Source organism: Chroicocephalus ridibundus, chromosome 2, assembly GCF_963924245.1.
Source record: "Chroicocephalus ridibundus chromosome 2, bChrRid1.1, whole genome shotgun sequence".
NCBI classification, from domain to species: Eukaryota; Metazoa; Chordata; class Aves; order Charadriiformes; family Laridae; genus Chroicocephalus; species Chroicocephalus ridibundus.
Window position 1 is genome coordinate 147,548,668 of NC_086285.1, and position 25,996 is coordinate 147,574,663.

The window sequence follows — 25,996 nt, forward strand, 5'->3', positions numbered from 1 at the left end:
GGGATTTGTCCCACCAGCTTTCAGTAATGGCAACTAGGTAGTAGCTTTCTAGCAGCATGGTGGCTTCCAGTTCCTCCTGTTTGTTGCCCATGCTGCGTGCATTGGTGTAGAGGCACTTCAGCTGGGCTGTTGGCTATGTCACCTTCTTAGAGGAATACCCCTTAATTCCCTTGAAATATTTCACTGGTGTTTCTCTGTTGGCTCCTATTACGTCAGAAGCCCTCTGTAAGACTTCAGGTGTGCTGCAGTTTAGCCAGCATGTCTCAGGGCAACAGGCTGAGGGCCCTTGCTAGTACCCTGTCCCTTTACCTTGGTGTGTCATCTCAGAGCTTGTCACAGGCAAGCCTGATATTATCCCCCTCCCCCTTCAAGCCTAGTTGAAAGCTCTGTCAATGAACCCTGCTAGCTTGTGAGCAAAGACCCTCTTCCTCCTTTCAGAAAGGTGGGTCCCATCTGATGCCGGCAAGCCTGGTGCCATCCCATTATTGAAAAAAACAAAATTGTGTTGGTGACACCAGCCACAGAGCCATGTAGACTGGTCCCATCTGTTTCTTCTAATGTCACTGCCCACAACTGGAAGGAAAGTGAAGTTAGTGAAATTCCAGTTTTCAGGAAATATTCAGTCCTGCAAACAAATCCTGTTTATTTATAGTAATTCCTGTCTGTGCAATTAATAACTGCCATGAAGAATGAATAAAACAGTAACTGCTTTATTTTGGAAAAGATTGTAGTAATACTTGACTAAAGATCTGTTCAGTGATACTGACTCACAATTTGAAAGTCAGTAAGTTGGTTTTTTTTAATACTACTAATACTAATACAAATAACGTGCTCAACTGAACAATCTTATATGCCTGTCTGGAAATGTAGAGGGAAGGACTTATCAAAACTTCAAGTTTGGTGAAACACTACGATTTGGTGTAGAAGTCCTGCTTTTCAATGAAGAGGATTTAGCCTAACTGTTCCCAGAGCAATACATTGACAACTTGAGGTTCTAAAAACTTCAGCCAAATAAGCAGTGTCAGACATTCACTGTGATTGCTGGAGAATTCACACACTCCTACAATAAGTTATGCTGTTTGCATTCATACTGAGATCAGCATCTCAAAAAGAAGGATTTTTTTTCTAGTGTCCTGGGAATATATACACTTCTTGAATCCTTGTGTGTCATAAATAATTTTCAGTTTAAACAGATAGTTTTACATGTACAGAACAAGGTCTCTTGGAATTAAAATCCCTCCTTTTTGGGAACTGGAAAGGCATCCAAATGGAAATTTAGCATCGGGTCAGAGTTCTGCAATAGTAGCAGAATCCGTTTAGAAATTAAAAAAAATTATTTTTTTTTACTAAATTGGAGAGACACCTCAGACATGGAAATAAAAGTATTTCTTCATGTCCAGAGAGATGGTAGAATATCCTATTGGAGATATCCATAACTCAGTTGGACACGGCCATAAGCAAGTTGGCCAAGCCTGAAACAAGCGCTGCACCTGGTGACCTCCAAAAAGCCCTTCCCAACCTAAATGTCATCACCAGGGACTGGTGAAGGGCAGACAGCACATCTTATGAATGTTGGCTTCACTAAGTAAAATATTTGTAATGTATTAATAACATATAGAAGTCTGGTTCTTTTACTTTTTTGAAGGTTTCAAAAGAACATTGTTAGACTTAATTTCTTAGGTTTTTTTGTGTCTGAAGCGCTTTTTGAATCCTTTAATAACAACTCTTGTATATGATGAAACAGAAGATGTTATCCAGGGGCATATTACGACAATGTGAAAAAAATCTCCAGAATGAAGACAAGGCATGTCTAGCAAGTTTGTCTATATTTTTCAAAGCACGTCTTAGAACACTTACTGTGCTATTACACAGTAGGCTGATTTAAATTTCTGGGGCTGCAAAATGCGAGCAGTTCAGTTGTCCCACCTTTTGTAATTTCTGTGAGGCCTTTATGTATTGAATTAGTGAGTAAAATATGAAGTGCTTTATTTCATGCCCCCCCAAATTATTAGTGTGAGAAATAACAAGAGATTTCGGATTACAAAATGGTTTGTTGTTTGTATAAATACACATCCCCACATCTAATCTTTCAATCTTTCTTATCTTTATGATTGCCAAGTAGCTATAAATACATATATATTTGAAGACAATACTTAAATGTTATTCTCTGAAGGTAGTTTAAAAGAACCACCTACACTTACCACTTACTTCTGTTCTCTTTTTAATATCACTGAATTGTAGCATTCCTGACAGAGCAGAATGTCAGCCCTGAAGACTGAACTCTTACATTTACAGATAGCCAGTAGCAAAGCGCAAGTTTCCCGCAGAGCCCCATATGCCATTTTTTAACAACCAGCTTTCAGAGACAGTAGCTTAGTTTCTACACATATTTATGTCTCAATATCTTTGAGTGGGCATTATGTTGTGGTACCAACTGATCTAAGCCAGCTGTCCACCTTCTCTTGCCCAGTCATCTGATCCACACAATGAATTAACTTCTTAGTGATGAAGGATCGCTGCCATGCTTTTTCCTTTAGTATTTTTTGAAAGACATCTACTTAGAAACTGGAACTAATATAGAACATAGGATTATGACTTACTAGTTCTTTCAGCTAATTATATTTCAGATTTTCATAAAATGACTGGTTTTTATCCAATGAGTATATTTTAAGCTCTTTCTTATGTGAAATGTGAGGTAATGAATAGGTCTATTTTACTTATCATGCTGAACTTTTGAGGTGATTTTTTAAAATGCCTTTATTTTCTCTAACATTTGACAAAATCAGCCCTACATTAAGAATTGCAGACAGCATTAACTAGAATTACAGACAAAACGAAGGTCGTTTTAAATTGCCTCTGCAAAAAGATTGTAAACAGAAAATTAAAGTTTATTTTAAAAAAGATTTGGGAATTCCTGTTGTTGCTTTGGCCACAGTATAATTGTTCCATTTGACATTTGGTAAAACGCTTACTACAGATTACATTGGAAATTGAATGTGGTTTGAATGTTGTGTTCATAGTTAGGATCAGTGGGATGGAAGTTACTGTTAGTATTACGATTCATTGAGAACTGGTACAGAAATCAAGCAGGGTTTACACCATGGGATTGCAAATGAAACATTACTTCCTCTCCATGTAGCCCAGGATACAGAGATACCAGACATCAAATTGGGTCTGAGACACTCTAATTCAATCTTTTACAGTTTTGTCCATCTAATGTGTGCATTTGTGCAGTGTGAGCTGGTACTGTTTAGTTGATAAAGAATACTGATTTATTATGTATTTTGAAGAACACCAATTATTTTTAATTTTATATTTACTCTGAATTTTTCGAAGCAGATTTTGTTTTATTCAAGTATTTTAAGAATTTCCCCAATACTTAGGATTAAAAAGCAACTGACACTACTTTTCTAAGTCAGATTTTGCAGGTTTAAAACCAAGCTGTTGTTTCGCAGGTTTAAAACCAAGCTGATCTGCCGACCACAGAGAGTGGGGTGTGCAGTGTAGATAACAGCTAAGTGTGAAAACAAGGGAAGAAATATGAAAATAACAGTAAACCCAGGCATTTTCAGGTCTCTAATTACAACATAGGTATGTACAGCAGTGGAAGGAGAGCTTTTAATTGCCATGAGAATGCACAATATGGTTTGAAAAAGAAAAGTGAAGTTTTATATTTTTGACCATCCTTAGTAAGGGAAAAGTAGTAAATCTATGTGAGATAGATAAACTGCTGAAAACAAGGTCTAAGAGATTTTAGAAATGACAGCGTATGGAAATCAACATATAGAAGTCCAAAATGGTGGATCAAATTGTATTTTTTCAAGAAATAAACACCAGAAAAATCAGTCAGGATCAAAATAATTGTAAATAGACTGTGAAGTAGCCTTCTTTTAAAGGGAATTTGACTTCAATCACTTCTAGAATTAAAGTCATCAATGACTCCATTCACCGAGTTTCATGATTCTTAAGGCATATAAAAAAATACGGAGGGAGAGAAATTACAGTAAATGAGTATTTAAACTGTGGGGACAGAAATTGAGTATAGTTATGTTCTACAAGAAGATCTGCATATAGCGTGCAAAAAACCTTATAGCATTCCTTTTCTGAATTTTATTTATTTGTTCAGATGGGAATAAAAAATTCTATAATGCATAAACAAAGTGTTTTGAATCACATCAAAAGTTTTTGTCATCTTCTGTTGTCAGCTTTCTACATTTTCCCAAGTTAGACTATATTTTCTCAGGCAATGCGGAGACTTTAACATGCTAAAATTTATTACATTTGAGTACAAAACCCAAATTGATAGACTGAACTCACAAATTAAGGAACCCATTGCTTATTCATTTTTTAAAAAAAGTTTTTGGATGGACTCATCATTGCTGGGTGCTGAGAGTTCTTTTTTTGAAAGTTCTGTGGCTGTACCATAAAATCAAAGATGAGTTGGATGTTACAACTGTTAATTCAAGCCCTCTCTTCCAGTATTTAAATGTTAAAACTTTTAAGTCTATACTGTAGAACATTAAGAGATACACTTGGTAGTACCAAAATCATTAAAGTTTAATAATAATTAATTACAATGTATCTGAAACTTTACACTGTGATATCTGAGCCCCTGCATTTCAAACCTCAGTCTTCTAATGAAAGCTGTTGACTTCCTTGGAACTCTGCGGAGTCTCATTTTACTGCAGAATCAGTCTCTTGCTGTCTCAGCAATTTCCTTTTAGTATGTTGTGAATATGGTAAGTCAGTACGATAATTTTAAATCAATGTCACACTATCTTACTCGAGGGAATTATAATAATGCTGTTCACTAGTAGGCAAGCGAGTTGTACTTAATGGAAATGTGCATCGGTGACTTTTTTTCAAATTATAATATGGAGCATTTTAAGGTCAGTGACACAGACTATGAATGATGAATGTATTATAAGAAATTTACCCTAGAGAGCAAGAATAACACTTATTTTTCTCTTTCATGCTTCTTCCTTAATTTTTCTCTTTCTTTTCTGGAGCACAGGCCTTGGGCATGTTCTCTTTGTTTGCATGCATTGATGGTTTATTCATAGTATATGAATATATATACCAGTATTGTATTTATTATACACCTATGATTTATTTATTATATTTATCGTACATCTATGGTTTATTAAATACTTTAATTAAAAGGTATTTAACATGATACAGGGGTGTCTGAAAAGGCCTTAAACTATAATAATACTAAAAAATATTAAAAAAGAAACTTACTTAGATATTAATTCTGTGCTGTTTGAAAATTTTAAAATAAGCTTTATGATTTGTAATTAAACTACAAAAATACTTACAATTCTGTTTTGAAGCAGTTTGAGGGAATTTGATTATTTATAGTATTCTTGCTCTGGTTCCTTGGTAGAAACATGTTACTAAGCTACTCTTCTGTCGTGTAATGATGACAGAAAAACAATGTGCTTTATTGGAATAACTCGGACACGTTAAAGTAACCTTGCTAGGCAGTCAATAAATAGCAAGTCAAGTGACTTTAAAAAAGATTCTAAAAGGTATAGGTCCATACGCTAGCATAGTAAGCTATCATATAGCAGTGTGATGGTTCTGGTGAAGTTTTCAGATGGGTTTAACACCATTCTGACTTTTTGCTTTCTGTGTTGTAACCATACAGAAACAAACATGGCTTCCTTAGTCCTCGCTCCCACTATAATCTCAGTATTTTTATATTCTTGGGCTCTTCAAGAAGCTCTACCCTTTTACAGATCTTTCCAGAAGTTAAATTCTGAAAGTCCATCATTTTTAATTATATAAATAATTTCTAGACTGTGTAATTTTTTTTTTTAATTTTTTTTTTTTTTTTTGCTGGTACACTTGAACCTTTGGTGTCTTTCTGATGTAGCTGGAGTAAACTAGAAAACTTCCCCATACTCCATTTTTCATAATTTTGTAGCCAAAGAAGAGTCAGTTTTCCATGAAATTCATAACTAGAAGAGATTGGTACCAAGGAATAAAAATATTAGAGAAGTTATGCAGTAAAGCGCATGTCTAAAAATTTGTAAATGATGCTGAAAAAACCCTCTATTATTCACTTTGAAGAAAAATAACTGGCCCAGACAAAACCAGCAGAATAGCCTAATGGAATTCTGGAGCTGGGCCATGAAAATTAATTATGTTTATCAAGAAACCCAATTTGAAAATATAGAGAGATAGAAATTGTTAGTAGCAGATTATTTAGTGATATGGTCTACATGTTAAAATAGTTAGTCACTGGATGCCAGAAAACGTGTCACTTACCAGAATGTACCTAGTCATCCAGTGAATTCTTAACAGCACCAGTTGGCAAGAAATCGAAATTTTCATTTTTCCTCTAACACTGTCATATCTTGTCATCCGAGGTGCATCATTTACTCATGGACTGTCACTCTTTAATATTTAAGATGGTGTCTGTGAGCTGTTCAACTGTAAGGAGTAAGAATATTCATAATGTCTTGCTAACGGCAAGATACTATTTATGTTATTCTGACTTCTGGCTTCTTTGTATTACCTTATGGAAGTCACATTTACAAAATCTGCAAACGCAAAGTAACAAATCATATTTCTATAACTGTACAGATGTTTGCATACTATTATATTGTCAAGTTTAGAAAAACTGGTATGGTTGTATGGAAAGCTAAAATACATAAACCAGCCAGACTTAAGGAATGCAAATAATAAATCAGATGCTGCAAGCGTTTAATCATTGCACTCACATCAGGACTCTTAAATGTACTGGTAACAATGATATGTAGGTAATATATTCATGTGTGTACGTAATTACTAAATGAAGACCTAACTGGAGGCAGAAGATTGACTGGAATATTACTTCTGAGTCTGTTAAATTTAAAGTAGGAATCATAGCTACATCTCAAGAAAGTTCTGCTAATAACTTCCCGCTGAGGTGCCAGCAGCAGCGTGCCGTAACTTTAAAGGTAGCAGCTCATATTGTATGCCTAGTTGAATAAACATTTTGCTCTTAAAAAGTTAAACACTTGCTTATAGTAAATGTGCCGTTGTGTTTCAGATTTGAAAATGAGTGTAATCGCTCTACTAGTCCTCTGTGACTACTGAGTGTAAATGTTCATCCAGAAGTGATTGGCATTTTTGTGGTTTAATTTCTCCCAGCTGCTTGAGTTTTATTGTTTTGAACGAACATGGCCTACAATATAAAATTCTTCAGTCTCTAGCAGCAATTATAATGAAGTTTAAGGTTCTGACCATCCCTGTTACATGTATTGATTCATGTATTTTTCCCTGACACTACTTCATTTCAATATTTGTTTTCCAGATAAAGGCTTATATTCATATAATTCAGGTAAATTTTCAGCATGCCAGAAATGCTTATTGCGTCCATATACATGCAAAATTTAATTTGATATTTTATTGGTGTGCTTTTGCTACCTATTATGCAGATGCTAAATTGCTTAAATGTTCTTTGGCTTTTCTTGTCTGCTTTTCAGTCATAGGTCTTTTGTTGGCTTTCTTTCTCTATTCTTAACATCTCAGTATTAATACTGGAGCAGCACTGTAATACTATATTTGCTTTGCCTGCCTTTATTTTAGGTAGAGCTTTTGTAGGTAAACTCTAGTGAGCTTTATTAACTATAGTAGGAAAATGCTATTTTGCTTAAGCTATCTTAAAAGAAACACTGTTGTGTTACAGCTGTTTGAGAACTAGTGTAAGTATTTTTAGAATACAGATATGGGGTAAGTGAAGTACTGGCAAAATCAGTATTTATCCTGATACGTAGTTTTACAGTTTCATATTGCTTTAAATCCCCAGTTAAAAATCCAGTTGCTATATCTGAAAAGTTTGCCTTAATTAAATATAAATAAATTCACAATGTACAGTTTGTACAAGCTTAAATTTTGTAGTGCATTTCACATGGGACGTTTTGCAGTTTCTGCAGTTTTAGTTATGGGAATCTCTTTGAGAATTGGTCCATCTAATTATCTTCTAGTTATGTTTAAAAAATGAAACACACATTCTTAAGAAAGTAGATCCAATACCGTGATGGAGAGAAACAAAAACCCCACAGGATGTTTCTTGAGATTAGTACTAATGAAACCCAGTTTCCATTACATCCACTTTTAGTCTCCCATGTTTCTTCTGTTCCATTCTCTGCTGAAATAATCCCACAGTGTTCTCAGGTTTTACAGTATCTTTAAATGGGAAGAGACTATGTTTGCTGTGGAGATTGTGGATTTCTGCACGTGTGGATTAGCCACAAATTTTAGCTTGATAATGTTTCTTTTTCATTAAGGGTTTCTATGTCTGTCTTCTATGCAGCAGCCATTTTCAAAGATCTGTAGGAATTTAATTTAATTCGGTATTTATATACCTCTGTCAAGGTAGATGAAATTGGTCAAAAACTTGAAAAAACACTAGTATGTGCAGGAGGATAAAGTGACAGACTGACATGGAGACAGCAGGACTGCATGAGAGATTAGCTCACACTAAGGGCCCTCAGACACAGACTGGATGAATATGAGAAAGCAAATTCTTAAGGCGGTTCTGTGAGACTGATTTTAGGGTTGCTTATATGTCAGCTTTGAACACACAACAATTACCGACAATGCTAAGTTACTTTAAGTGATTCTGAAGTCCTTCTGTGAGCCTCAGGGAAGGAGCTCATAAGCATGCTTCACTACCCTTTGGTCCCCCAAGGAGTCCACAAAACCTTGTAAAAGCTTCCTGCATTGCAAGAGGCAGGATTCCCATCTCAGGAGCTCGGTCTGCGTTCTTTTTCCCCCCTTTTTTTTTTCTTTTCCACAAGAAAAACAGAGAATTCCTGAGCCATAAAACTGACACTTCCTTCTGTATTTAAGCTGACTCACCTTAATTTTATTTCTCATTCTGTGGCCTGTCCTAGGCAGTTCTGATAACTTTATTGGTTGGTCATATATGCTTTATTAGAGTTTTGAGCCTCACATGTTGCTGGTCTTCTCTTGAGGCCTGTATCACAAATACCAATGGGCAATATATGAAGCACAGAAGGTATGATATGTTGCATTGTTTCCCCTGTATGGTAATGATAGAGTGGAGCACAGCTCTGTGCCAACTTCAGTTGTCATGTAGAAGTCAGAAGATCTTTCAGAACTCTCCACAGACTTAGGTTGCCTTGCAAGAAAATATTTCTGATTGCATATTGTTTCATTCATTTGGAAGAGTTACAGCTGCTTAGAGTGTTGTTAAGGAGAGAAATGCGATTCCGTCAAAGTAAGGTGGAATGGAATGGAATATTCAGTTCAACCATCATCCGGTCTAACTGCCCGACCACTTCAGGGCTGACCAAAAGTTAAAGCATTTCATTAAGTGCATTGTCCAAATGCCTGTTAAACACTGACAGGCATGGAACATACAAAGAAGATTCTCTAAAATTTTCTTCAGTGATTTCCATGTTATTTTTATTCAGAAATTGTTAAAGCTTTCCATGGCCACCAACACTGCAGCCTGTGAAAAGTTAACAAAAAAACAAGTATTTGATTCATGAAATGGAATAAAACACCTCACTTTATTCCTCACATTATTGATGGCCATGAAGATGAAAAATGGAAAGGTTTTTGCACTAAGAAACTACCCTATTTTAAATTCTTTTCCTGCCTAATAGAAACTAAAAATGTAAATAGGAAAAAAATAATAAAATAGTAACACTTTAAATAGGAAGTAATTTCTAATGCTTTTTACGTCGTGGAGCTTTTCCCCACCCCTGCAATGAAAGCTACAGCGCAAGTGCCGTAAAGTTCCAGTTCCAGTGTGTCTGGGCTCTTGCAGAGTTGTTGTTCTGGGTGGGATGGCAGCCTGGGCAGCAGCGGTAGGGAAGGAGTAAGTAGGTAGGTGCGGGAAGGAAGGAGGGTGCTGAGGGTTATCATGTTCTGATGGGGAGGTTCTCTACTGGTAAACTGTCCCTGGAAGACAGTTTTATTGATAGTTTAAGACTATTAGACCAAAACCTCCTAAAGTGAATGAGGATATATCTTTTGATTTCACTGGGATTGGGGTTATGCTGAATTATGGCATTTTTTGTGTGGCTTACATTAGCTAATCAGACAGCATGGGGTCTATTTTGCCTTCAGTCTGTAACTGTAATAACCATTAATCCTGGTGGAAGGCATTCAAGAGTCCATATTTACCATCTGTTACCACCCAATTGACAGACAAAATGGTAGTAATATCCCTATGTATCCTGTGATTACTACAACATACAATTTTTGCTATGCAACTGGGAAGTCTAGAGCCCACTGTGACAACAGCTGGCTATTTTCACCCTCATAGATGCAAATCTTTTCTCCAGAATTCAGAATATAATATTCTAAAAATATGTTAAAGCATATGTACTTACTTGTAAATATAAACATAAATAAAAAGCAACCTCAGTTGTCATTAATTAGATTCATTCATAAGGATGAATTAGATGATGAGTAAATGACATTCATTCAAATCATAGCTGATTCAGCCCTCTTACGTCTTTCATGACACAAACCTTTCCAAGCATCCACGTGATGAGCATCAGCAAGCTGTTCAACTGCCCCCATCTTCCCATGCCACAGTCCTCTGACTCCGAGAGCGCCTGGGTGATGTCACTGGCATCTCTGCACAGGAGCCACAGTGTCAGTACCAGGGCTACCACAGGCCAGACTCGCACTGCTGGGCACTACCTTCCGGAGCTTCTGCCTTTCGGACCCCAGCCAAATCCCAGCCAGACCAGTAGGGCTCTCTTGCTTACTTTTTGGTCACAAATGTTGTCCTTCTTATTTAATGGCCTGGTTTTGAATTAGTGGCTAAGGAGAAAGGAGACCAATCCTTCTTGCTCACTGGCATGTAAGTCACCACCCCAGTGGCTCTGCTGACAATGGCAGCAGGAGCAGCATCGCAGGCGGAATGGATGCTCTTTCTTTGGGAAGCAGGAGAGATTTTCATTGGGCCTCTGTGATACTATAATTAAGAAAATAATCACGTTGAATGTTGTCCTTGTCAGACTTAATTGCTTTTAGAAATCCTGATTCTCAGAAAGTCCATTAGGAGACTGAAAACCTTTCCTTCACTCCTGCCCTCACCTTGTAGATTTTCTCGAGTGCTAATTGCGATCCCTTGCTTGCTATACCTTGTTTAGAGAAATACTTCACTTCCTGCTATTTCTTGAAATCAGTGACACCTTTCCCCCCTCCCAATTGTAGCATGGCTATTTCTAAATTTTTATAATAAATGGACTAATGATTCTACCATGTAAGAATTTCAGGGCATAGGAAACCAAAGCCTGGCTTTCCTTGTACTAATTTTCATTTCCTATTTGTGAGGTAAAAATCCCAACCTTTACTGCAACTAAATAACAATAATTAACATCACTCTACTGGAATTGCATAATGTAATGCAAGACTAGATTGTGTTTTCTAAGAATTAATGCATATCATACTTATACCATTTTGTAGTTGAATAATTTTTAACAGAGCAATTTTTATCCCAAAAGAAATAGTCTGCCGTCTAGTTTATAAATTCATACGCCCACATCTTGATTGCTGCAGTCACTTCTGAATTCTCATAAAAGGCACAGAAGAAGTAGAAAATACACAAACAAATACAGCAGGAACAATCAGAAGTATGGAACGGTTTGCACATGCAAAGGAACTAAACAATGATATTTCAGCTCAAAAAGAGATGAATACGGCAGGAGAATACGGAATGCTGATTCATGTTTCTCAGAATACAAAAGCTTGGAGGGCATTGTCTGAAATAGTGTAAGAGAAACAGAATGGGGAAATCTATTTCAACCAAGGCAAAATTAAACTGCGGAATTTACTGACATAGCATATTATAGAGGCCAAGAGAATACTCTGACTCAAAAAGAAAATGTATGAATTTGTGGATAATGGGTTGATTAATGACTTAGGATAAATAGGATGGCTTAGGAGAAGTCTCAGTTGCCAGGACCTCTGCCTGCTGAAAGCTAGAAGGGTGCAACAGGAACCTTTTTTCCCTACAGATCTTGTAAGCACACTCCGCTAAAGAAGGACCTTCCACTGTCCCCTGGTGGGTAGATGGATGTTAGACAGTCTGACAGATGACAGCGGTTCTTATGATTCAAATAATTTCTAAAATATCTTTAAAATTATTTTTTTTCTATTTTTGTCAAAAATCTTCTTGGCACTTGTTCTCCCCGTTTTCTGTTGGGAGGGAAGGGCGGGGATTCTTCTGTGCCAGTCATTCAGATATGACATTAATCCTGCTTTGTCCTGCGCTTCTTTAAGTTTACTCACAGTTTTTACTGGTATTTTTTGTGTGTGTTTTTCAGAATAAATCATCCTGTGGTAGAAATAAAAAAATCTTGCATGTGATTGAAGGCTTGGTGACAATTAGATTAAATCTCCTACCTACTGGTTACCTATTATTAGATGGCCAGAGAATTAGAACAGATAGACCATCCCGCTGAAGAACAGGGATTTTCATGTGTAAAACAAATAAATGAATTATTATTATTATTTACATGCCAAGGCTTAATCCTGATGTCAGCGATCAAATGCTGTTTAAAAGATGCCACAGAAGACAGAAATAAAATTAAGCAAAACACAAACTGACATATATTTTTGTCCTACGTGACCTACATTTTGGCTCTAATTGTGGATGTGGAATCTGCTTTTGCCAACTAAGCTCTAGCTATTTCGACAGGTGTAGTCTTACAGGGCATTTAATACTTCGTTTCCTCTAGAGTATCACAGAGAGATTTTGTTTGGCAGGACACATTCTATGTGTGAAGCTGCCTCTTCTTATAATGCTTGCTAGTGTCCTACAAAAAATATTACGTTTGTTTAGTATTATTGCTATCATTAATTTTTCTGGTGTTCAAAGACTTTGGGGAGGGATGGTGCCTTGTATATGAGAACTTGGAAGATGAACAGTGTGATGCCAGTTTCTGTATGGAATGAATATGTGTAGATAAGAAGTACATGAAAATATTTCATAAAAGCAATGTTGTGGAGCTGTATTTCAACATTTCATTGTATATTACATTAAACATTTAGATGAAAATAGTTGGTATGCTAATACATTTGCAATAATATAACATTAATAATTTCCCTTTTATGCTTACATTAATGCTTCATTGTCTAGAATGAAATCCTTACATTTATGTATTTATTATTGACTGAGGATAGTTTTAACTTACAGGAAGATAAATGATAGATTTCTGATTTTTTAAAAATTTTTTTTTGGCAGGGTCCAAAAGAATCAGCGACAGTGAAGTGTCTGATTATGACTGTGATGATGGAATTGGTGTTGTTTCAGGTATTACTGTCTAAATTTACTCTTCTAGGTTCAGTAGAAATCTTTCTTATTTATAACTTCTTATTATGAATTTTATAGTGTTTTCCTGGTGAAAAATAAATGGAATCTAAGTGTGTGTTTTTCCAAGACGCAAAATAATTGTTATGGGTAATGCATATTTAACAACAAAAATTACCAAGAGAGGGGAAAAATCAATGTATGAATTTCCTTGTTGCTTTTATAAGATCATAAAAGTAGCACAGAAGTGGGTTTTTTTTGTTAAATGTGAAGAACTGTTTATTTAATTTTTTTGACACATTTGGGTTTGATATCTCCTTTAAAACTTCATGGTGGAATAATAGCACTGCCAAAGGTCTGACACCTGAACATATAAGGCAGGGTGGGAGATATGTTAACAAATAATCTGTTTTACTAAGTAGTATTGGAATTGGGAGTTTAATGAGTATTTGAGATAAAAGCTGTCATGTGAAAGAGTATTTTTCCAACTCTTCTAAGAGAAAAGATAATACTGTAATCATAGCCGAAAACAATAAAATCAGAGAATCATATGTTTTTGCTGACTCCAACAGAGAATATATTTAGGATGCAGCATGCCACCTATAAACCAGTACTGATGGCTGCTGGTACCTGCAGAGTTACCTGCACAGCTCAGCGCGTGCTGTGTTAACCTACTGCTCTGTGGAGGTTTTTAACCCACTCAGAACAGTCTGTGTCAGACAGTTTCTGGTTCCCTTTGGTCAGGCCTAGCTAAAGTGCACATATATAGTCATTTGTGTACCTTACTCAGCAAAGGGGGAGCAGGAGCCTGGTCTCTGCAGCAGCTGTAAGAGAGCGATCAGCTGGTGGGTCAAAATGTGTTCCTGCCACGCAGGCACCCATCAGCATACGTGCAGCTTTTACACCAGGTGTAGTACATGCTGCTGGCAGGCTAAGGAAGGGTAGATAGGAAACAGGAGTCAGAGGAATTTTCATACACTTTGGCCTGGGGGTAGAGAAAAAAAGATGGTAAAATATGCTATGCTTGATACTGCAAGATGGGGTGCAGCCAGGTATTGATAAATCCAAACATTTAGTGAGCTAACTAATTACTTGAGTTTGCACAGTCCTGTCTTAAAAACTGTTACCAATCTGAGCTCGGATGCATTTCTGTGTTGTCTACATAGTCATTCCCGTATTTCCAGCTATTTCAGAGTTATCTCAGGCTCTGCTTAGTTTTCAACCCTGTTACGTTTCTATTCCCTTGCTATAAGTCTTGTGCTTGCTGGGAAAATGGGATAATGGAGTTTTTTATTAACCAGCGTGTAAATTTTATCAAGCAATCCTTTTTTAAAGTAACATAATAATATACACACTTTGTAGTGCAAACAGGGCAAGTCATATTGCTAGCATATTTATTGGCTGTGATTCACTGTAGGTCTCTTACTAGAATATCTAGAAAGCATACATTTTTAAGCACAAGTTGTCCTTGTTCATATTGGAACAATGTAACTTTGCAGATATTCTGCAGTAAAGCTTATTCTATCCCAAAGAAATATGTTCTTTATCTTTTCTGCATAAACATTCAGATTTTTGTTAACCTCTGCTCAAATTTTGCTATACTCTAAGGTTCCAAAAATTTTCCCATACTCTTAAGGTTCCCAAAATTTTCCCAGAGACTGAATGAACATTGTGGATGCAAGACTACTAAATTTACTTCCTTAAATCATTTATCTTCAAACAGTAATAGTCTCAGTTTTCAGATTATTAGCTTCATTAGAAAGATATTTAGGAAAAATTAGGGCATTCTTATATTCCCATTCCCCTGTTTGCTTTACTACAGTCAGAAGACAGGAAGGATATGTAGCCATAGTGTTGTGAAAGTATTGGAAGCAGAGAGGCAGTGAGCCTCAGAAGTCCCTCGTTCCTACTTACTGTACTTTCAGTCTTAGGTTGGTTAGCTTTCTGTGTGTGCTTAGTAGTCACTAAGGCTTTCAGATTGCCTGCTCTCCCAAAGGAAAGGATTTTCGTATTCCTATTGGTCAATTAAATCAGAAATGTGTCAACCTAACTTTGGAGTTTAATAATAAAGGGAGGAAAAAAGGGGATTTGATGGATATATGTCTAGAGTGCCCATTATGGTGCCATTTTGAAACAGAAATCTTTATATGGTCCTGGAAAAAGGTACCAAGTTTTGCAGAAGTTTTACCAGGTGCTTGAACTTCATTTGGGTTCTTGTAAAACACCTGGATGTACAGTTTTATGATTTCATAAGCTCCTCTTTTGACAACTTGTAAAATTATGGTCTTTACAGTTCAGTGAACGAGTCTTACTTCCCTTACTTGAGTGTTTGATCTACCTTTAGTTCCTTTAGGATCTTTTAGCTTTTGGATTTCTGCTGACAATTCTACACCTTAGTTGCATTTTAATTCAGACTGGATGTGTGGGTGGGAAAGTTTGATGTTCTTTTGGTTTTGAAATATTTATTTATTGCCTTTCTTTTTTGTGCTGCTGTCACTGTCTTTGCAAGTCTTTTGGTTTATCCTTGTCTTGTCATGTCATCCACATTCTTCTCTCGTTTAAAGTTCTTCTGTTCATTTGCAGACTCATCACAATCTTGATTTAAATATGTGCCTTCTTTGCATGAAGCCATTTGTCTCTCTTTGTTTTCGTTCTTTCTGACTTACCCCAGTTCTTTCATTTTGTATTTTCAGGTTTTATTTAACATGACACTTCACTTTGCTCTTTTTCCTTCTGCCATATAAATACTGTGTCGCATCAAGTATGTTTGCTAACATCTGTTGGGTACTCTCAATGATCTTTTCCATGAAATTAATGCTTGTTCAAAGTATTGGACCTGCGAAATAATCTCCAGGAACCTTTAAGAAGAGTAAGAATTCTCTTTTGGTTCCTCTTTAATTTACTTTTATTCAAAACAGTGGACTAGATGACTACATGACCTTTAAAGGTCCCTCCGAACCCAAACCATTCTATGATTCTACACTACACTACTCTAGATCATATGAAACCCATGGGCCTTTGTTGATCGTATGTATTTATTTATAGTTCATTGAAAGATATATACTGTCATACTGTCTGACTTCACCATGTTCCTGATCAAAGCTGAGATTTTCTCTTTCTCCACAACACCTTTTTACATAGTTTCTCTGGTATTGGTTCCATAAGGTCAGTTGACTTTGTCTTTGGGTAAACTGGTGATAGGTAGAAATCCAACAATGGAAGAACTTTCTTAATGTACGTATGTAAGCAAGGTTGTGTTAGACCATATTTGCTGAAGCAGAGGGAACTTTATAAGCTACAGTCCCTTGCATCATCATCTATTTTTAATATATCTGCAGTTGTTTTTTGTCACTGGTGTGGTACTTGTGATCCATTGATTAATTTCCTGATGATGAAATGCTTAAATTATGTCTGTTTCACACACTATTATTTTCTTTAATTTTTACAGAAATTTCAAACATCTCTTGGAAAAAGTATTCATAAACACTATCACTTCTGGTGGCTTGGATCTTATCTTGCTTAGACAAATTTAATAAACTTCACTCTTATAAAGGAGAGTGTTATTTCTGTCAACAGGAAAGGCTTTTAAGAAAATAATGAAAAGCCGATTGATTTTTCTGGCTATATGTGTATTCTATGCCAACTACTGTCAGAAAATGTTGTATTATATATTTAAACAAGTATGCAAAAGTGATTTTTGACTAAATTTTAAAATAGCTCTCTTCATATAATATACAGTCATTTCATTTTGGTATCAAAACTACTAGAACAGAATCTCTATTATATCTCATTTCTAGTAGATTTAATCTTAGCACAGGATAGCAAAAGGAGAGGCACTACCAGTTCTGGTTTTGTCTTTTAGATTGCTTATACCTTCAAGCCATTTAAAGCATTCATTTTGCTGTCCTGAACAATAAACTTTGGCCCTCAGAAAGTCGTCTGTCATCAGCAATTCTGTGTGGGAGCACATCAGCATCTTCCCGTGCCACTTTAAATGCTCTTATTTGCTTATTGATAAAAGCAATACAGTGGTTTTGCATTTATTTTAGAAAAATTCCAAAGCACTTTACAAAACATGATTTACATTTTCGTAATACTAAATACAATTCAATGTAAAGCAAGGTGGTGGGCTTTTAAAATTTATTTTATTTCTACTGGCCAAAGTTGAATGGGCATTACAGTTAACAAAGTTCAATGAATATGGACTATAATTTCTAAATAGTTTTCTTCCCAGATCCTTTCTCATAGTGTATGTTGAACATGCTGTAACCTACTGAGTACAAGTAACCTACTGAGTCTGACTTTATCAACAGAGAGACATGTGTTGTCAAGACCATTTAATCATAAAAAGTCTCAGCTATCGTTGCTGTAAGACTTAAATATTAAGTGAGATATTAATGTTTAAAATTCAGTTCTACACCAATTTATCATCTGCGCTACATGGTTTTTTGAAACACGTGTAATCTGAGATATGTTTCAACAGATGGATCCTGGAAGAATGTAAGGCAGTGAAATCTGCATAAACTACATTGCAAGTCTCTGTAGAGAAGAGCTTTTCCAAGAAAAAGAATGCAGTTTCCAGCCTTTAGAAGAAAAACATTTATAGTGATAAGTTTTTCTCATTATGCAAAAGATAGCAAGATGTTTCAGGAGCAAATAAGAATACAAATAAGATATTTATTCAGAGGACAGTTAGAGACAAGTAGATTGGAAAAAAATAGTAACAACCAGTAAAGACTTTCTTATTGAACTTACAAAAATGATTCTGCGTTTGAAGAAGAATGAAAAGCAATTATTCATTTTTGCTTCACTTCTCAAAACGCCTGAGGAGTCCTTTGTTCAAAAAAATTCTTTTACTGTGATGTGGCAGCCTTGCCTGCAGAGGAAACAAAAGTCTTTCTCTCTACTTGCTGATAATGTGAACTGAATTTTTATACCTGAGTCCTGTTGATGATTGCTCCTCAAAGCAGATACAGAACACACAAATGCTTTGCTTACAGCTTGAAATCAGCTGCCTATTGAAAGATGTCTTACAGCATCAGTACACAGACCGGATGACTTCTACCCCTCCTAACATGAAGGATTTCATTTTAAATCACCGGATAGCCCTGTAGTCCCAAAAGCCCAGTAACTACAGACATAAACATTGACAAGCTTTTAAATTTTTGTTTATTATATGTTGATATCCTTTCCCTTGCTCTAAAATCTGTTCTTTATGGGTTCTTCCTTGAGTAAAAATTAGCTTTGCGTCTATGTGTCTCAAAAATTCCCCCCAAAATTATAAGTGAAATTCAAGCAATGTTAAAATAGTTCTTATTCTGACCCCTTATGTCAAGGGATCCTTAACCATTTTCTCTGCTTTTAAAGAAAAGAAGTGTATATTACTTACACCTTTATGCCTACAGTTCTTAACACAGGAACTTTTATTATGATACTTCAAGGTTTTCCTTGGATTTTTAGTTTCATTTTTAATGTATAAAAAGTGAAGTTTAGTAATACTTTTACTATTTTCAGAAAAATTTCTTTAGTATCATTTCTTCAGCTGACAAAACATCTTTCTCTTCAAACATCAAAATTCTCTCAATTAATACAATTTTTTAAAAAACATGGTTTATGTTTTTAAATATAAGGTGTAAGATATAATTAAATTCAAGTTTTATTTTCAGATTATCAGTAGCGTTCTCTTCTTTGAGTAAAGTTAAGCAAATAAGTTTATGTTCTACTACAGTCCTAGTATCTACAGAGTGACAAAGGCATCTGATAGATAATGGAAAGCTGCAGGGAAGTTGCATTCCTGTTGGAGACTCTCTTGACAGGTACTTCTCATAAAAGGGAAAGACTACTGGGGATGAGTTACAAATGTAGTGATGAGCATTTCTAAGAAGGAAATGCTCCGTGAAAGGACTGATAAATTCCCATCAGTGAATTGTCAAGAGTGTCAAGAGGAGGCTAATTTAAGGGACTTGCTAGACAGCATAAAATATGCGTGGATGAGTACTTAAACAAGAAGAAACACTATCTGTATAGTAACTGTGTTTTTTTCAAGCTTTGTATGTCATACTGGGTGTAGGAACAGGACTGAAAACTCAGCAAGCTCTGGTTTATTACTGTGTGGGAATGCTGTTCATATGCATTAATGATCAAAAAAATTGCCTCAAGTGTAATGGGCCTATACGTACCATTAGTGCAGTAGAGCTAAAAACACCTCTTGAGGAACTGAGTTACTATGCGGCAAGTAACCACTTGTTCCTACTGTAATGTTTTCTGGTTCCTTTTGCTATATATTCATTCTTCCCATATTTGTAGAATAATATTTTGATGCGAAAAAAACCCCCAAACACATGCATAATGTATCTTCAATGTATAGAGCATTCAGATATTAATAATTCAATTTGGTTTATCAGTTACCGTCAGCACTTTTTCAGAGGACGCCCAAGTCAAATAGCCATAGAAGCTGAGCACATTTGTATAAAAGAACTGAACTGTCTCCGGAGTGCTCACGTGTGAAATCTTGGTATGTTAAGCATTTCTGGCAATTTGATTATATAATTTTTTTTAATTAGTGCTTGTTCTAAGCCCAACCACTAGTGAGGGTTAAAAATTAAATATCTGATAAAGAGAAAGCTTGACACCTCAATCAAGCACAGATGTTAAAGTGGAGAAAACACCCCTTAGCATCAGTGTCTGAAACAACTCAATTATTTTGTCTGTGATGAACAGCAACTCTAATATGCTTTTCTAGAACAATTTTCATACAAAGAGTTTCTCTCAGGTCAATCAAGCAGCAAGGCATCTAAATTGAAAGATTCATTAGTACTTTTCAGTTGGATTTTTTGGGGTTTTTTTCAGCGCTGTTGATGCGAACCTTATATTTGGAAGTTTGTGATTTTCTGTAATTTTGTGCCTGAAAGCTGCAGAATTTGATAACAGTTTGTTAATATTAGTATTTACTGAACATGTACCCTGTATAGCATAATATTAGCACAGTATAGCCATACTATGGGGATGAATACTTTAAGTCAAATGTATTAATATTCTCTCTTAAAACATGTACAACTAAGACTTCAGATCAGAGGAAGCTATATTTAATGTGCTTTGCAAAATCCTTCATTTGATGTGTATCATAGTTTTAAATGAAACCCTCCCACGAAAAGAAGGTGGTGGCGTTGCAGATATCTGTCATGTGCCCTTCTTTTAACTGTCTGCAGATCATATTTATTTACTGCTGATTATACTGATTATCAGCTTCTCTGTACATTGATTTAAGAGGCTTGCCATAGTTATAGAGCCTTTCATTCTATGATAATGACTTAGTATTTACAGTTGCAAGCAGATTCCAATGTTTATCTTAGTTTTACTACTGGTATAAATAACTATCTGCATACTCAACAGCAGCTCCTTGGTCAAGTTGCACTCATGACCTATTTTTACTGTCTATAATTTCTTTCCCCAAGAAAATACTTTTTTTCTCTACCCTTATTTACAGGACATGGAATATTTTTGAAATTGGGAGTTAAATCATAGCTTTTTCAGTTGAGAATGTCAGCTCTCTTGAGAGAGGCATGAATGTTTCAACTCTTGGGCAAGCAAAGCCAGTCACGTTCTAGAGAGAATTAAGTTCTCAGGTTAGGAGCACCAGAGTTACCACTTCATATCCCACGGTCAGTCAATCATGAATAGCAGCTTTAAAGTCTGTTTGGGGGTTAGAAGAACTCCAGCGTTGATTGCTCAACATATGTATTAGAGTTAGCCACTTCTGGGGTGTACGGCTTGGTGTGAGGCATCCTGTTAAGCCTCCCATGTGAGCTTTGTGTTAAGGTCATCTTCCTGAAACTCTGTAACTGAGGAGCAGCCCATTGCTCTCTCTGCCTGGCTTGTGGCTGCAGGGTAATGACAGATTGCTCGTCTTTCCTCTGAAGCTCATGTGTCAATGAAAGGCACAAATTTCATATATACGGAAGCATTTTATTTGATAAATAGTAATTGCAACAAAAGCCACTGAAATTCAATGAAAGAATAAACAAGTGAAAGATGATTGCATCAGTTATTTTGATATCAGCAGAGTCTCAATATACTTCATCTTGTGAAGTTCATTCTTACACAATTTCTTAGGTACTTTTTATATTCCTGCCATATCCCACTGCATCCAAGGTTGTGTCTTATACTTCCTAAATTTTGGGTTGAAATCCTATACCAGCTGAAGTCTCAAGGTAGAGTGTAGTATGTGCCATCTTTTTCATCTGGTTTTGGCTGGAGAAAAAAATCAGTGTAGAGGTGACCTAAAGACATGAATCCCATTGGCTGGGCACACAACCAGGCTGCACTGTCATTCAAGCACAGACAACTGCTTCATTCTGCAACAGTAGTGGTCATGCTAAAAAAGAAAAGATATAATTAACTGTACTTTTTCTTTTACTATGCTATTCTGATCTCTAGGTTCAGAAAGTAGAATAAATATTACACTGTCCCTGAAGCTTGGAAATCTGCATTTATTTGTAAAAATACAGCAGTAAATAAAACAATAAACCAATGACATTTTTTAATAAAAAACTAATAATTTTAAAAAAATTGTCCACTATTATAAATAAGGAAGCTTGGTTTTAAATAAATATAAAGACTTGAAGACCAATCAATCATTAAACTGTGATATACTGGGACCAAGTGCCTTCAAGACACATACTGTAGCTCTGAACTATTTGATCTGCCAGAGCTGTCTTTAGGCAGACTTGCTTAAGTTCAAAACTGATCAAGAAACTTGCTAAGCTCTTATCTTTTGGATCTGAAAATTTTGAACATGATTATACTTTTTTCTCTGAATGTGTTTCTCAGAACTGGCATAGTCTGAGTGACTAGTCAGCTAGCTCCTACATAAGCCTAGCAGTTTTCTTAGATTCCCAGGAAATGAAAAAACAGTTTTCACCTTATCCCCCATTCAATTCTTTTAAAAAATACTCAAAGATACATTATGTCAGGAGAAAATGCGGGCCTTTGGATCCTGAGTGGATGGAAGCATCCTCCTTTTATCCTTGAGCTAAGTTCAAAACATGGCATCTTCTGTCAGCTGTATCTACATGACTGTGTTAACAACATGTAGTTTTTTGGATCATTTTTCTGAAATACCTGATTTTCCTCATGCGTTCAAACAGTTTAAATATTTTCTTTTACAGCTGGGATTTTGTTCTGGCTGTAAATTGTTGGAATGATAATGACTATACTCAAGAAACCTAAGAACCTTACTGGATCTATCTCTAAACTCCTTTCTCTCCACATTAAACATGTTAATATTTTATGGTCTTGCAACTTTATAGAATGGACATTTTTTATTGAATGGAAGTAGAATTAAATTCTACGGATGTTCACAGAAGGTTGTGTTCTGTGAAAGTCTGCTATGGTTATTTTCAGTACGAGATAGCATTCTATGTTGCTTTCACTCCTAGCTAGTGAAAATATGTAGTGTGAAATAAAGCAGAGAGCTACCCTAACTCGACAAAACTGAAAGATGATTTGGGAATTAACTCATGTTAGTGGGTTGCCTACTGGAAGTGCTACTTTTCAGTGTGGGACCTATTGGCAGAAGAGAAGTTCATAAATATAATAAATTTTGGTTTGAGTGAATTAATTATAAACTTTGAAGTTTATTTTGTGGCAATGAAGCATAGATAATATTAATCTGTTTCTTCAAACACAGCTTAACATGTCTAGTTTTGTTGATGCAAAATTATTAGGAATGCTGATAGTTTCTGCCTTTTGAAATTGTTATAAGGAAGCACTACCAGTGTTAGTTACCAGGAAGTGTTGCATGTCTGCTTCCAATTTAATGTAAAACATTTTTTGATCAGGATTCTACTTGACAGTTTAATTAGACAGTCATAAATTTTGATTTATTGCAAGAATAATGTGCAAGTGGTCAATTACAACAACAATTTAGAGCTGGAGGAGGCTTTTTGTTTAAATGTGATTAATTTATATACGTATAAAGATTTAGTAAGTTTTATTATTTTGATTTACTGGTTCTCACTTCTAGGAATATTTTAGACAAAGTAGGTTTTTGTTTGTGTTTTGTTAACTGAATTCCTTGCCCATCACTGTGTTCGTTCAGGTAGAATGCCTTATGCTGTTGCTCATTCACCTTGTACTTTGGTGTCTGTATGTACCAAATATTGTACAAAATTGCTGACTGAAATGTTAGATTTTTTAAAACGATTTTTCCATTTCTTCATATTACTGCTTTTCATTATGTTTTTCGTCTCCAAATGCTATAAATGTTCTCTGTGTGTGCAGAATTCTTAGAAACATCTCTGCATTTTTTAATATCTATAGATACGGAAGATTAAGATAATAATAGACAATATTCTGTCATGTGTACTTGTACAGTAAATCATGTTTATGTTTTTTATTTCATTATATATAATCTCATAATAACTTGCTAGTCACCTGTGTGTGTGGTGAGTTGACCCTGGCTGGATGCCAAGGACCCACCAAAGCTGCTCTATCACTCGCCTCCTCAGATGGACAGGGGAGAGGGAATATAACGAAAGGCTCCTGGGTCGAGATAAGGACAGGGAGATCACTCAGCAGTAACTGTCACGGGCAAAACAGACTCAACTCGGGGAAATTAGTTTAGTTCATTACCAATCAAATCAGGGTAGGGTAATGAGAAATAAAACCTCAATCTTAAAACACCTTTCCCCCACCCCTCCCTTCTTCCCAGGCTGAACTTCACTCCCGATTTTTCTGCCTTCTCCCTGCCAGCGGCGCAGGGGGACGGGGAACGGAGGTTGCAGTTATCCCAGAGGCGCTACCACCGTTGCTGATGGGCTCGGCCTTGGCCAGCAGCGGGTCCATCTTGGAGGAGGCTGGCGTTGGCTCTGTTGAACATGGGGGAAGCTTCTAGCAGCTTCTCACAGAAACCACCCCTGTAGCCCCCTGGCTACCAAAACCTTGCCATGCAAACCCAATACCATGTGTTTTCAGATTATGCTTTCCTGGAGATAACTTTCTGTTTTCCCCAGATGTATCAACTTGTCTTTTAAAGATTAAAGACTTTCTACCACTTTAAGACTATCTTTAGAAATTTATTTCTTGTTGCTATTTACAATACTATTCAATTACTATAATCAGCAAAAATAACTGATAAGCAATTTTCCAGAATTTTCAGTTTGTTAATGAAAATATTAAACATTCTCTGAATACGTTGTTCACTGTGAAATTAGAAAGACGTGGTTTGCATTATAAGGATGCTGTTTGCAATTAATCACCTATTGTCATAGTAAAAAACCAAACCTTTCTAAATTATCCCTATTTCAGTTGTGCTTCTCTGCAGAAAATAAGGATTTGGGGTATGGTTTTATTTCAGTATATGGTATGATATCATAGCATAATAGCTGCTGGCTGTTTCAGTAGATTTCTTACTCTGTACACAATGCCTTTTAATCAGTTCAGTGAAACACATAGCTTAATGTCTTCATGAATATACCATAAACTAAAATCAGTAAAATATAAAAAATAACACTTAAGAATAGAGAAAATAACTTCTAGTCTATCCACAAACAGTCTACAGAGTTCTTACTACTGGTCTTAACTCTCAGAATTGCTTATAGCTCTTTTGCTCTCTGGGGTAGCAGATACTGGCGTACAAAGCTCCCCTCAGGTCTCTTGTATTCCCTTGGTTGCCTGTTTCTTACCTGTAGAATTTGTTTTTGGTGACATCTTGACCAGAGTCTTCAAAGAACCTGCAAAATGATCCCCTTCGTTTCCTGCCTCTGTGCTCTGCAGTGCAATTCATGTTCTTCCAGCTCCCAGACGGGCAAACTAAAATAAATCTCTCCTATGTCCTTTCCCTGCTTTTTCTAGAAATGCTGGTTTTATCAATAAGAAGTAGTTCTCTGTGCATTATTTTTTTTTGTATTGAGGACAATATTTTTATGTCATGGATTTGCTTAATTAAGAAATTTGTTATTGCTTTGTTATATTTTTTATTTTAACATTATTAGGCTTTCCTAATAGCTTTAGCTCTTTCTCTTTGGTTAAAGAATTGCAGAGTCTATTGTCTTCCAGACTGACTTGCAAAAACTTTATGCAGACATCTTCTATACTTTACTGGTTAGCGAATAGCACCCTGTTTCAAACACAGATAAAATTCCCCCTGTCTCTCCTTTGGTGATTTCATGCAGAACTGTTACACTGGTCCTTACATGCTTTATCATTGTGTCTGCTAATAAGAGTACTTCATACAGGGGATAAAAGTCTGTAGTTCATTACTGACTCTCGGCTGAGACTACACGTAACATGACGTGATTGTTTTGAAGTGAGGAGAGAGTATCTTATCCTCAACATCGTTATATTAACATAAGGTAATGATGCTGTGCTATTTTTTTGCCTTTATGTACACAGGTACAGACACACACACAAAGCAGTTTACACCTAAACATTGGAGGAAGAAGCTATTTATGAATTAGAGTGATTCATATATAGCATTGGTCCTAAGGCCGTGCAATGAATATGAATATGCAGTATTCTTGCAACATTCATGGAACCATAAAAGGGACTGAATTAATGAGGTTATGCTTAGGTGCTTACCAGACGTTTTCCAGGAAGAAAACCATGAACAGTCTGGAGTAGAAGACCAAATACTCTTGGACTCTCAGAAGATTCTCATGGGAAAAGAATTACAGTTTTATGAGCTAGAATTTCTCAGTGCCAGGT

At 35.9% G+C, this 25,996-nt stretch overlaps 1 protein-coding gene across 50 annotated transcripts in view; it reads left to right on the forward strand.

Moving 5' to 3' along the window:
- RIMS2 (regulating synaptic membrane exocytosis 2) overlaps positions 1 to 25,996 on the forward strand; it is a 493,643-nt gene that overhangs the window by 289,571 nt on the left and 178,076 nt on the right. For 35 of the 50 annotated variants that reach the window (XM_063327352.1, XM_063327327.1, XM_063327332.1 and 32 more), the window contains 2 exons: positions 7,304 to 7,330; positions 13,226 to 13,294. In XM_063327352.1, the coding sequence (XP_063183422.1) occupies positions 7,304 to 7,330; positions 13,226 to 13,294 (96 nt within the window). The remainder of the gene's footprint in view (positions 1 to 7,303; positions 7,331 to 13,225; positions 13,295 to 25,996) is intronic. The other 15 variants (XM_063327357.1, XM_063327378.1, XM_063327368.1 and 12 more) reach the window with 1 other exon arrangement.